Below are 13882 nucleotides of genomic sequence, written 5' to 3'. Positions count from 1 at the left end.
CCCCCCAGCGACCATTGCGAGCCGCGACTGGTAAACCCATCGTAAACGTAGAAATTTTCCCATGCACGATGTGTGCACAGCAGTTCCTTTCCTGTATATAATAATGCATGCAACGGGACAAACCGCTTTGCGGTTTGGACCGTCCGTTTGGTGTAATTTACATATCATATGTGCGGTGTTATATGGTTATAGGCGGCACCGGCGGCTCACGTTTGCCTGCGCGGCCTCGATATCTAGTAGTATACTATTTCTAATACTATAGTAATATGGACCGTCCGTTTCCGTTTGGTGTAATTTACATATCATACGTGCGGTGTTATATGATATAACACCGCACGTATATGGTTTTAGGCGGCGCCGGCGGCTTTCGTTCGCCTGTGTGGCCTCGATATCTAGTATACTTACTATAATAAACATAGAAAACAGATTACACTTTTTAGTATGTTTCCAAGTGCTGTAGTAGTATTAAAATCAAATTACTCTATAACTCTCTATCCCTGACAGTCAGAAAATTGTTGTATTCTAGACCGGGGGAAAATCGCCAATTTAGGTATAATCTTCTTTTCCTATCAACTTCTAGAAGTGAGTAAAGAGGAAAACTGCTGCTTCTAGAGTGAACGCATTTCTGTCAGATTCGTGGTGGGTGGAAGGTGTTGGCGGTGGAAAGTGAGAGTGGGTGGTGGAGGGGGGGTGAGGGGTGAGTCTTATTGTACAGTTTGCTGAATGTAAACCCCACCCTTTTGGAGCCTAGAAAATCAGTGACTGATGGAATAAGAGTGAAGAGACGCGTAAGAGTCAAGCATGGGAGACCCGATTTTCTGCCCGGCGCCTCTTTTATAAGCAGTGTCATCCTGGGCAACTGTGCTGGGCTCAGGTCCCTTCTCAGGCAAGCGCTGGTGACACCCAGAAGTTGCTGTGCAAATGTTGAGCGCTCATTAGCACGAGGATGTCACTACGTGCTTTCTTTTTTTGATGCACAGAGTGAGACACAGTCTAGGCACCAAAGGTTTCACCCACACTCCGGAATACAGCAATCAGCAAGGAAAAAGTGACTAATGAAACCTTTACAAAATATCTGGCACTGCGATGCGCCACGCCACGTGTGGCACTTTTCTGGTAGTTGTTTTCTTCAGTAACAGATGTTTTGATATATATACAATTCGGCAAAAGGTGAATTATGTGCATAGTGCGCAAAAACTCTGCTTCAGTGTTCTTGCCCATATGAACTTCACCAGTCGCCACTCACTGGTCAAGTAAGGTTCAAACTATGAAAAATAAATAAAAAACGAAATAAAGCAAGTCAGAGTGTTCGCAAAGTGGCTACGTTGATTTTATTCACACCCAAACATATTAGCGCTACTTTACAGAGTTTGCCAGTGAAGCAGTACGTTTGCTTTCTTGTCTTTTTTTGAACAACATTGTTTTCCTTGGTGGGGAAGTGCACCAATCGTGGGGTACTGCAATGACTGATTGATGGGTGGATTGGTAACCCGTAAACCATGTTCTTACTGCTTACATTTCACATGCTTTACTTTGCTCTTTCCAGGATGCTGGTACTTTTTATTTAGGCTGCATATTGCTCTCTTGTCTAGTGTGTAATTTGAAGGGCGTTGCAAGTATATTATGGTTCTAAAAGCACTTGCTACCACTTTCCTGTCCTCTAGCCATTTCCAGAAACAATACACAAATGTCATGATAACGCTGATGGTTAATGTTTTTCCTGGAGAGAGATCAGAGTTTTGTCTAGTGGAAGTTTTGACTCATGGAAAGGTAGCGCAAAAGCTTAATGTGCCTGCTGCAAAGAACATGTACCTGATGCGGATTTGCTTGAAAATGCACCATTTGTCCACTCTTTTTTCAAAATCCCCCCCCCCCCCCCCCTCCCGAACCCCTCTTTGGTTGTTCGGTCTCGCTCGCTACGCCCGCACGCTACAGTGCAGTATGACTATTATTTTACGCCTCACCACTTTGAAATGTCACCAGCCACCACTGCCTCACGGAGCCCAAGGGGTTTGAAATCCCCTTGGGCTCAGTAAGGCCTTTGTTCATAGCAGCAGCTGTAAACAAACATTGGAATGTTGATGCTCCGGGCTTCCCTAAGCCATTAGAAGCCCAGAGCACTCCATTTTCTTCAATGGAGCGCTCAACATTACAATGTTCTAATTTTGCTTCAAGCAGTACCTCCACAGTAGATAAACTAAATAAAGTCTTTTATTTTTCAGCTCGGAATTGCAAATAGTGAACCTACTTCCTCTCTGTGTACATTGTCCCTGGTAAAGGATTTATGCAAGACTGGTTTGAGTCTTTACCTCCCTGAGTGGTACTCATCCGTCATTTTCCCCTGTCATACCTGCACTACCTGTTGTCGTTTTTCAGTCAACAAAACGGTTGTCATCCTTCTAGTGCTCCCGATGTGGATCCTAATGGCTTTTCCATGGTTTAATAATCAGGTTTTGCAGCAGGAATCGTTCTGTAGCTACATGGTGTGCATTATTCTGCCATTCAGTGATTGGGTCCAAAATTGCCTTCACTTAATTTCCCGTCCCTCCTTTTTTTTTGTTTTTTACGTCTCGCCTGAGCCAGCACATGCGCTGCCCTGCGAGACATTTAGTAAGTGGGTTTTCAAAGTGCTACCATAAGCTTTTGCTGGCCTCAAGCTTGCGGTTACGCACGCGTGCACGCGCGCAGCCGCCATCTGCTCGTCATGGCTCATTAACTCTACACACTCAACCCGCCCCCCTCTCTTCCTCAATTAAGCATGAGATCACTTTCACTTTTGCGGCCGCGTCACTTTCACGGCTGCGCGGCCAGTGCTTGTTTATTATTTTCCTTTGCCTTCCCCTTCCATGTTGGCTGCGCCTTCCCTCACGCTTGGATAGTTTATACTGAAACGTTTGGGTTTTCACACTTGAATGTATTATCTCTGTGTGGAAGCATGGATTAGAGGATGCATAAATACAACGTTCCTCCTCTAGCTTTCGTACCTTGTTGTGGCTTCTCTACACACACCGTGACTAACTCACCTAAGAGGTCGCTCCTAGATGGACGGCACCAGGATTGGCTGAGGTGTTCTACAGTGTTCCAATCATAGGTCATCTTGCACAGTAGCAGTACCGCCTACTCCGACATGACCCCCTCCCCTACCTTCAGAGTATGTTCAGTTGTGGTATTGGTTGTTATGCGACCCAGAAGTGCTAAAATGATGGTCAATTGACACCCGTTAAAACAGCGGCTACGGACGACCGACATGAGGCTGAATTCACAGATGGTCCTTGTAAGTAGCAGCACCTCCCTTCACCGCCCCCCGCACATTGTACACTGCGCTCTCACCTCGTTATATCCTCTTAATAGCTGGTATTCAGAGTTGTCTTTGAGTTCTTTTCCTCACATAACAGACTGAGAGCTGTCACAGTCCACACAGAAAGTTTTTAGGCACAAGAGCAATTCTATTTTATAGATCAAACGTTCAAATTCCTAGCATCTATGCTCAGTCACGGGTGAGTCATCAATGTAATAGCCTGACCTATCCCACACCTTAGTTTTTAGGTCGAGGACTACCGGTCTGCCGAAGGCAGAACCGGAAGTCGAGATTTAATGTTTCCTAGAGTGGCTCCTTAGCCCGCCTCTCTTTTTGCCTCTCCTCCATTGGCTGGCTTCCTAAACGGAGGCCCGCCATTGGAGGAGAGAGCTGTCCCTCCAAATAGGCTCCGTCTTTTTCAGATTCGGGGGCGTGTTCCTTGCTGTTCTTTCCACTTTTTAGCCACGCCCTTTTAGAACAGCAGGAACACGCCCCCGAATCCGAAAAAGTTTCGGAGCTTCCATCCGCCATTGTTTTGCTGTCCTCTGGCCGTGAGGATCTTCGTGCTGTTGTGAGTATAGTTGGCGGCGCTGCCCTTCGATGAGCAGGGATCCGCACCGTGCCTTGGACGCCTTTCCCCCTTGTTTAGGACTTGTGCCCTGATCCTTTGCCCTCCCAAAAAACAATTCCTGGAGCCGGGCATGCTGACCTCGCTGCCCCGCACCCTACAGACTCTGGGCTCCTCCAATTGCACCCCATGCGGCCTCGTTGCTCTTGTACTGTCCCAGCGCTCCACAGACCCACCCAGGCTCCGTCCTCCTCCTCACCCTTTTGCAGCCCCTGTGGTCTATTGAAACCCCCCTTCCAGACTCGGCGGATCTCCCTTGCAACCCGTGCCCCCGTACACCCGTAGCCCTCCCGTAGTTATGTGCTCCGTTGCCGATTCAGATCCCTTACCCAGACCGAATACTCCCCCCCCCCCCCCACCCCCACCCACGCACGCACGCCCCGCGTATGTGTGATAGCTCTAAAACACTGCTTGTACCCATTAATTGTTATCATTTACATAATGGTGTGGTTGACATTAAGGGCACCCCTCTCATACCCAACGGGCGTTGCGCACCCACCGGAGTCGTAGTGTGCTCACCGGACTCCTGTCAAGTCTACATATTTATTTCGGTGATTTCTATAAAGCGCCAACTTGCAGTCGCTACAGAGCGCTGACGGGATGGGCAGCAGAGAAAGGCTTGGTAGAGTGCGGTGGGGTGTGGGCTGTGCACCCCTGTGCAGTATTCCGGCATCACTCTCCAGCTTGTACTGAAGGGTGGCTGGCTTTCATGCCTCACTAGGCCATATTAGAAGGAGCACAATTTATGAACTGCAAGTAACAAAGGGATCGCGGTCTTTAAAGCAGTGACCCATCCCCTGCTCTCGGCTCCCTCGGTGCTCCTGCCTCCGGCTGGCGCTGTTCGCTCTCCTCCCCCTGGCACTCGGGGTCCATATGTCATTCTTGCTGCAGTTAGGGTTAAAAAAGAAAGCTACTCTGCGTGGGTGTCAGGCCGAGCCGTACCGAGCAGAAGCAACCAGTCCAAGAGCACACGGATGCATTTCCCCGAGGAGAGTGTCACGGGAAGTATGATGCTGGGGTAATTGGATATCTAAAATGACTGTTGGTGCGTTCATCTGTCATGGGTATGGTAAGTCAGCCTGGCAGGCAATGCACTAGGTTTAATGTATTCGTGAAACCTAAATACGTTCTTCATAGGGTAGTTCAGTGCCAATAGTCTCTGCGGTGAAAGGGCGATTTCTTCCTTGGTTAAGTCAGTCGCTGTGTGGAAAGTGGCACTGGTAGCTCAGTCCCCCCCACACACGTGTAAAGCGCAGGGCCCCGTGGGGGTAGTGCACGTGTGTTGTCTGTGTTGAGTCGGCTCTTTTGTCTGCGCCTGGCACATGCTGCAGGGAGTCGCTCTGTTCTCAGACAGATAAACAACTGGTTAGAATAGGATGTTCTGAGCTCGGAGGCCCTTCTTCTGAAGGCAGAAAGCGAATGAGTGTGTGTGTGCTGTACAGAGGCAGTGGAAACAATGAACGCAAACAGCATTCAAAGCGCCTAGCTTTTAAACACCATTTCTAACTGCCCCACACCTTCCGAATTACAGCTCCATGACCCATCCAACTCCTTTACCCCCCACCCCCCCAGTCCTTGTGGGTCCTCCTTTGTACCTTCTCTAGTTTCTCTTCTTTCACTCGATATGTTCCACTAATTTTCCCTGAAAGACACCATCTTTTACTCTTATCGGCCACTCTTGCCCTAAATATCTGGATTTCTTACCCTCGCTCTTTTTTTCTTGTAATTTCCTACACTAATCCAAATGGGTGCTGGAGTAGCGTGCTACTCACCGTAAAAGCGCTTCAACACCTCGTCAAGTCGTCAGCGCTATTTAATTGCAATTACAATACAATACACATTATTGCTTCTGCCCTCTCCCCTTTTTCGCCCGCGCCTCTTCTCTTCGTATTACAGCCGCACGCTGTCCTCTCTTTGAGCCCTGGACTGCTGCCTTTTGGCCATGCGCCAATCATAGGCTGAGTTCCGCTCTTCTCCCTTTCCCCTAATATCTCCCTACCTTTCTGTCCTTCAACCCCCCACCCTCGTCTCTTGTCCCAAGTTCTCGCCTTGGCTTCCAGCCCTTCGCTATTCTTTGGCCCTACATGCCCCGCTCCACCCTGACTTTGCTCCGCTCCTCACATCTGTCTTGGCCCTTGAAGTCACCCCTCCTTTTTAGGTCTGTGTGTGTGTGTGTGTGTGTGTGTGTGTGTTTGTGTGTGGGTGGGTGGCTCTGTGTGTGTGGGTGGCTGTGTGTGTGTGTGTGTGTGTGTGTGTGTGTGGGTGGCTCTGTGTGGGGGTGGCTTTTTTTGTAGGTGGTTCTATGCGTGGTGGCTCTGGCTGTGTGTGGGTAACTGTGTGTATAGGTGGCTCTGTGGGTGCCTCTATTTGTGTGTGGGTTGCTCTGTGTGGGTGGCTCTGTGTGGGTGAGTGGCTCTGTGTGTGTGTGTGGGTGGCTCTGTGTGGGTGGGTGGCTCTGTGGGTGTGGCTCTGTGTGTGGGTGCAAATGCAATAGGTCTCGCATTTGAGAGTGATTAAGCTATTGACATCATTGTAAATAACAATGCAGTTTCTTTAAATGTTTTAAAAACATAAACAAAAATAATGTCATGAGCAATGCCAATAGCTCTAACTTTAACAATGCCGAGACCATTGCATTGTAAATGCTTGTTTATTTATTTTCATAATTTGATTTAGTCCTGGCAAAGCAATCGATTCAGGTTTTTTTTTTATAGCAGCAACTCCATATTCATTAACAACGTACACCATAATAGATCACATTGATAGCGATGAGGACATTTCGATTGAAATCTATGTGCTCATGCAGAAAAATACAATGCACCATAAAATGAAAAAATTAAACAGCCTTTCAGTTGCTGTCTAGATGGAATGTGATGGTGTTGGCGTAGAAGTTCACCTTTCGTCCTTGCTGCACTGATCCATTGCAGATATTTATGCCCAGTTAAGAAGTTCAGGGATATAAATATTTTTTTAAAAACACTGAAAAACTTAAAATTGTATACTGCAGTCGCCTCGGTTACAGAATAAGCTCGTAATGTCATTTTTTGTTAGTGCTTCATGTTCAAGCCTTTCTCTTCATACTCCGATTGTTTATGCCCCCGCAAAAAAAGCTTTAACAAACAACCATTGGAATAGGCAGAAACAAGTTGCCAGCATTGTAAGAACAAAAGAAAACTGAGGATTTTTTTTATTGTAAATACTCTTTTAGATCTCGCGCCTAGCATTGCAGTGCGTAGCACTGCTCGCGCAGCGCGAAGCCTCTTGTACGGTCTTCAGAAAGCTGACCACACGCTCGTGCGTGTGGTTTTGCTTTGGCAGGCTGCAATTGGCTTTAGCGTGCTTTAAAACAAAAACAAAAAATACAGCACACAATTGGGCAAAGGCGGGCGCATGTCCCGCCTTTGCTCCACCCATTCCCATCGTTGTCTATTACGCGCAGCAGGAGCGGCACAGACAACAGGCTCCCTCTCCCCCACTCCTCTGTGGTGCGCGCGCGCCACTGGTTTCGATTCCCGCTCTTCTGTGATGCGCGCACACTGCTGGGTTCGATTCCATGCTTATTTTATCTTTTGAAGTTGCATTAGATTACTGATAGTTCACAGTGTGATGACGCGCTCTAGATGGAGGGAGAGGCGGCGGTCTTCTGTTGACCCGGTTGCATTTATATCGCATCAATTTTTATACAATATCAAGTCTATCTGGAGTATATATTAAAATCAGTAGATGCTCGAATACTTCGTTCTCCAAGAGGAATAAGGACTCATCGATGTGTAATTTAATCAAAAGGTTTTAAGTACTGTTTGGCCCATTAAGGAGAACGTGTATGAAAATGTAGTCTTGCATGTCTTTCAAAACCAGTTTGTAGGGTAATCTATGTTTACCCTGTGCTCCCGCCCTCCCCTAAATCAGTTGAAGGGTCTTATCCTGTTCGCTACTTTCACTAAATCTTCTGCAGAGGTGAGTATGCGCTGCTTTCGTAGGTATGCCCATTAGTTGTAGTTACATTGGCAAATCCAGTAGAGCAGGCTTTAATGTGATAAACAGCATTTGTGCATTTACACAGCTTTTGTGGATAGTGTACCTCGGTTTGCATGTGTTGGCACATTAAAGCCAGATCTATTTGCTTTTGTTGATGCCTTTTTTCCAATGGATTGTTTAGGTATATATTTATTTTCTTAAAACTATGCACACATCTTTCAGACAGTTTTATTTATAAATATATATATATTTATTTTTACAGTTTATTACTTTTAAACGTTACCTTGTTGTATAATATATACTTTGAGACTCAAAGTTGATATTCACATCATATATAGCACCAATATATTGTGTTGTTATTGCGAAGAGGTTAGGCCTGCCGAGCACATTGGAGAGCCTCTGGTTTCTGGCTTGAACCTTTTAGGAGAAAGTCTGACTTAGTGCAATTGACGCAGCCCACTGCTTTCATCTAAGATTCAGTTTATTTTTATTTTCCCCCTTTTAAAAAAAATAGTTTAGAAGTTCTCTCCGGGCCCTTTTTTCTCTCATAAATCTGTGTCATTTGCATATGAGTAAGGCTGCAGTCCCTGGCTATTATGTTTGAGAAGAGCAGCTTAATAAATACATTAAAACATTTACGCGAGTTCAAGCTATTGGCATTGTAAATGGCAATGCATTTTATTTATGTTTTAAAACCAAAACATAAAAAAAGGCATTGTTATTTTCAATGCCAATAGCTCAAATTTGTGTAAATGCGAGTCCTAATGCATTGCAAATGCTTGTTTAATATGGTCGTTCATTTGTACATAATGCCTTCTTGGTCATATATAAGGTAACAAAAATGCTTCTGACACTTTTTAATTAAAACTTTTCAGCATGCTGCACAGCAGCCACACTTCTCTACAGCACAGCTTAAAGACATTGGCAAAGTCAATAGCTCTGGCTAAACACTCATAAGGCCCCAAAAGCGAGACCTATGCTAATGCTTGTTTGAGTGGTTGTTGTCGACCATTTGGCTTTATATCCCTCCTCAATGACGTCACAGATACGGCCAGGAAGCTCCACTGCCTGATGAATGGCTCTCTCAGGCCATGGGTCCAGGGGTCCGGCCTAAGAATTAGAAAAGCTTTTTGTAGCACCTTAAACACTAGCTACCCAGGGATGTATGGAAGAAGACACCTTCTTCAGAACCTAACACGACCTCCGCCTGAGCACCCCTGTACTTCTTGACTGACTGCACGTGTGTTCTCTCTCTCTCTCTCTCTCTCCCTCTCCCTGTCTCTCTCTCTCTCCCTGTCTCTCTCTCTCTCTCCCTCTCCCTCTCTCTCTCCCTCTCCCTCTCCCTCTCCCTCTCCCTCTCCCTCTCCCTCTCCCTCTCCCTCACCCTCTCCCTCTCCCTCTCCCTCTCCCTCTCTCTCTCTCTCTCTCTCTCTCTCTCTCTCTCTCTCCCCCCTCTCCCTCTCTCTCTCCCTCTCCCTCCCTCCCTCCTGGTGAGTGCAGCTACAGCGCTACCACCGGCACATTCACTCACACTTCCAAGATGAAGAGCTCCTAATAAAGTCATTGGCAAAAGCAAAAAAATCCAAAAGAACCAAAGGCTCAATCCAGCTGACACATATGGAAAAAAGTCGACCTCCATTACATACACGTCACTGGGTGCTTCTAGACAGAGGAATGTGTGAACATATTCATAGGTTTGCACTCCTTCCGGGGCTCTCAAGAGTTGTCTTTTTATAGAATGTTTTTTTTTTCTTTTTATACTGAATTCTGATGCAACGTTTTGTAACTGAGTAGAATGTTGAACACTATTCACTCCTTTGTCTTTCCAATAGTTCTGAAACACTAATTTCCCTATTTGCTTTTGTTCTTCCTTCCCAGGCGGTTTACAAGCTGGCGGACGTGGCCTGCAAATGCCACGGAGTGTCGGGATCCTGCAGCCTGAAGACCTGTTGGCTGCAGCTGGCGGACTTCCGGAAGGTGGGCGACCACTTAAAGGAAAAGTACGACAGCGCGGCCGCCATGCGCATCAACCGGAAGGGGAAGTTGGAGCTGATGAACAGTCGTTTCAACACGCCCACTGTGGAGGACCTTGTCTACATCGACCAGAGCCCCGACTACTGTCTGCGCAACGAGTCCACCGGCTCCGTGGGCACCCTGGGCCGGCTCTGCAACAAGACCTCCGAGGGCATGGATGGCTGTGAGCTCATGTGCTGCGGCCGGGGCTATGACCAGTTCAAGACCGTCCAAGTGGAACGCTGTCACTGCAAGTTCCACTGGTGCTGCTATGTCAAGTGCAAAAAATGTACCGAGATTGTCGATCAGTTCGTGTGTAAATGAAAGAACCAGCAGGGAAGAAGAAAAAAAGAAAACAGCCAAAATATATATTATATAAATATATAAATATATATTTTATATTTGTATAAATAAATAGATAGATAATAATTAAAAGCTTATTTAAGAGACCTTTTTCATAACGAAACCAATGGAATGGATGCTTCATTTGAGGCTGAGGAGGAGTAGGCAGTGGCTCCGGATGTTGATGCCAGACCATGTGACCCATAAGGCAGATAGGTGCCCAGATCGAGTACCCACAGTGAAATCATGTTAAGAGTGAAAAATCTCCATCAGGCCTTTCTGTTTTCCTCAAACAACGTGCCAGAGGGACAACTTTTGGATATCCAAGCAGATTTTTCTACTCGCCATCTCCAACTAACTTTTTGCTGGTGTTGACCCCCATGCTGTGGGCAGTAGGTTGACACAAGTGCACAGAATTGAATGATCATATACAGGAAAGGCTATAAATTCAGAAAAGGTGACTCCACATTCTGGACTCTGGGGTACAGCAGTGTGCTATATTCTTTTGCATGCAGTTTTTAGGAAAATACATTTTTTGAATTTCAAGACCACCTTTGTCAACGCCAAGGCAGCTCAGTGATCGAGTTCCCCAAGAAGTTAGTTGTTCTTTATTAAATATATCATAGCAGAAAATTCATTACTTCCTTTCAAATTATTGATCAACATCCCAGTGACTGCTTCTAATTTTTCGACTAATCCTGCATTCCACTTTTTTCCAAAGGTGGAAAAAGCACTTCAGTTGAACATTCCTGTCGACAACTTAACTCCATATTTGTGTTCAGTGGTACAAACTCATTCATTTTTAATATTTCTCCTACTGTGAGGTACCTCGCGCTCGTAGTATTGTGCCTTCCTTACATCTTCCACTGAAGAGTTGAGTCAGGGCGTGGGCATCTTCAGAGTAGTGTGAGGACTCTTCTGAGTGTATCTGCAAGGACTATGGCTATGGTAAGCAGGTGTGCAAATCAGGAGACCTGTCCGGCGAATATCAGGAGACAGATCTTGACGACAAAGCTGATTCCATTGTCTGCTCACCACTTTCCGCCGTCGATCATGTTGGTGTCCCTGCTAGGCCACGGAGCAACCATTTTGTTTCTTTTTGACCTATAGTGTGGATTGCCATGGACTGGACGTTACTGCGTAACAATGTTAATGTCCATTTTTTCTCCTCTTTCTTTGGATGTACAGTATAAAAGGACTCTCACTGTTAGGCTATTTTTTTTAAATGCTATTTTTTTTAAACTTTGGATTTGCAGACTATTTATTTGAGACTCGTTAACACACCCATGGTGCAACGTTGCTAGAAACTCGCTGTGTTTTCCTGAGTACTTTCCCCTACAACAATCATTCCACCCCACTGAAGTAAAGACAGCCAACAACGTGTTTGGGTGAGGGGTAATAGGAGAGGTTGACCGAACGAAAGCATTATGAGCAAGTTTGTAAATATGTATTATCTTTGTAATGGAACTTGTCAAGTAAAACACATTGAAAACTTCGACACGGTGTGAGTCCTATTGTGAAATGATGTTGGGGGTTTAGGTAAGGTTGTCATCTTTACGTTTTATATGTATAACAGTTATCATTATGCTTTTGAACGAGTATGTCAAATTAATTTGGGTAATCTGGATATAAAATGTATGTTTGTCTATATAGATATATATATTCTGAACAGAAATGCGGGTAAAGCATAAATGGTGTTTTGCAGCGTGAATCTTTCTGGATTCACTATGCTGTGTATTATTCCGCGATCTGGTGGTTGGGTCCGGTTTCGTAGTCTTTCTTTTGTTTTTTTTGTTTTTTTGTTTTTTCGTAGCCCAGGTGGGCGTCGACGTCCCACCATTTGGTGCACCTCTCGTGACGTCGTCGTGCTTCTTGCGGAAGTCCCACCTTTGGGGCGCCATCTTCAGATTCTTTTTTCTGCCGTTGGGTCTGGATCGTCATCGAGAAGCACCAGGATTTCAATCGAAGGAAGAAGGAGAAAACACGAGTTTTGTCGAGAAGAAACAGCTGAGATAACAGAGGGGAATAAATTACATCCGGGACGCGAAGAAGGAAGAATTCCCAGGAATTTTCTTCGACGCCCTTCGAGGATGCGCACTCAGAGGCTCTGAGTGCAATGGACAAGACACCATTCAAATTCTGCCCTAACTGCCACCACAAGTTCGCGCAGAAGGACCAGCATCCGGTCTGCAACCTTTGCCTACCGATCGACTACCCGAGCAAGGACTGCAACGCCTGTTCAGCTTTCGCACCGAAGACGCTCCGAGTGAGAGAACGCCAGAGAAGAGCTAACTTCAGCATGGAAGGCAAAGGTAAGGCCCCGTCGCTTTACGATCTGGGCCTCTCCACCGACGATGAGGACAACATCGCCGAAGGACCCGACGTCTTCACGGTCGCAGAGACCGATACGAAAACGCCTGATGAGGTAAGAGAATCGTCGAGTTCAAAACGCCCGAAAGGGCCTCAAACCCGAGACAGACTCTCGAAAATCTGAGTCAAAGTCCTCAAAAGGAGCACCGGCGCCGAAAATTTCGACGACCAAGGGTGGATCCATGGACAAAAGGCCGAGCGGATCCTGCGAGAAGGACTCCCTGGTGCCGAAGGACGCCGAAATACTGAGTTCGTCGAAAGCAGCCCACGAAGCGGGGCGTTCGACGCATAAAGACAGGCCAGCGTCGACGCAAGCTCCGTCGAAAAGAACCGCGGTCGACGTCGAAAGCATCTCCGAAATGGAGAAGAAGAAGAGAAGGCTCGAAGCGGAGATGGAGAGCATCCTTCAGAGGAAGAAGGAGTTCGACGCCAAATTGAAAGAATTCAGAATTCCAACGACTCCGTCGACGGACGTCGTCGAGATCGAGGAGCAGGAAGAATTCTACGCCGAAGGGCTGCCGAGAGATCCTGAGGGGGAGGAAGAAGAAGGCACCTACTATGAAGGCGAAGACGAGGAGGCCGACCAGCAGTCGTTCTTCGGCTCGGCGCCATCAACCACTCACGAACTGGATTGGCAAGATATCGACGCCGAAAATCCCGAAGAGCCCGTGGACACGTATCCTTCGAGGCCTTCGCCGCCAGACGACATCAGGGTGTATAATATGGTCGTCAGGAGTGCTGCAGCAGCCTTTGGGGTAAAACTGGACGAGGAGAAGCCGAAAGCTGATTTCCTTCTAGAGACCCTGCTCCCCATTCAGACGAGGAGCCAGTTCCTTCCCATGCTCCAAAGCGTAATGAACCAGGGGAAGGAAGCCTTTAAGGAGCCAGCAACATGCCGGTCCATCACGCCCAGGACGGAGAAGAAGTACAAGCACTCCTCCCTGGACCCGCCTTACATCAAGGGAGCGGTCACTGCCGACTCCATCATCGCTTCCACGGCCAGGAGAAGGGCCAACGTGCCAGCGACCTCGGGGCCACCCCCCGATAAGGAAAGCAGGAGAATGGACCTCACTGGAAGGAAGGTCGAAGGGAACGCGGCGATGCACTGGCGCATGGCGAACTCCAATGCGCTTCTCAATCGACACCAGTACCAGCACTGGGACGAGATGGGGGAGTTAGTCAAACACCTCCCTGAAGAGTACCGCTAAAGAGCATCCCACCTTGTAGAAGAAGGTAAAAACATAGCCAACTCA

General features: G+C 46.9%; 1 protein-coding gene across 5 annotated transcripts in view; it reads left to right on the top strand.

Moving 5' to 3' along the window:
- Positions 1–11754, top strand: part of WNT5B (Wnt family member 5B) — a 429666-nt gene extending 417912 nt beyond the window's left edge. For all 5 annotated transcript variants that reach the window (XM_085652238.1, XM_085652233.1, XM_085652235.1 and 2 more), the window contains exon 5: positions 9783–11754. In XM_085652238.1, the coding sequence (XP_085508364.1) occupies positions 9783–10241 (459 nt within the window). In that variant the 3' untranslated portion in view covers positions 10242–11754. The remainder of the gene's footprint in view (positions 1–9782) is intronic.
- Positions 11755–13882: the final 2128 nt, after the last annotated feature.

This window comes from Triturus cristatus, chromosome 4_1 (assembly GCF_964204655.1).
Source record: "Triturus cristatus chromosome 4_1, aTriCri1.1, whole genome shotgun sequence".
In the NCBI taxonomy this organism is placed as follows: domain Eukaryota; kingdom Metazoa; phylum Chordata; class Amphibia; order Caudata; family Salamandridae; genus Triturus; species Triturus cristatus.
This window is presented reverse-complemented; position numbering and strand designations above follow the sequence as displayed.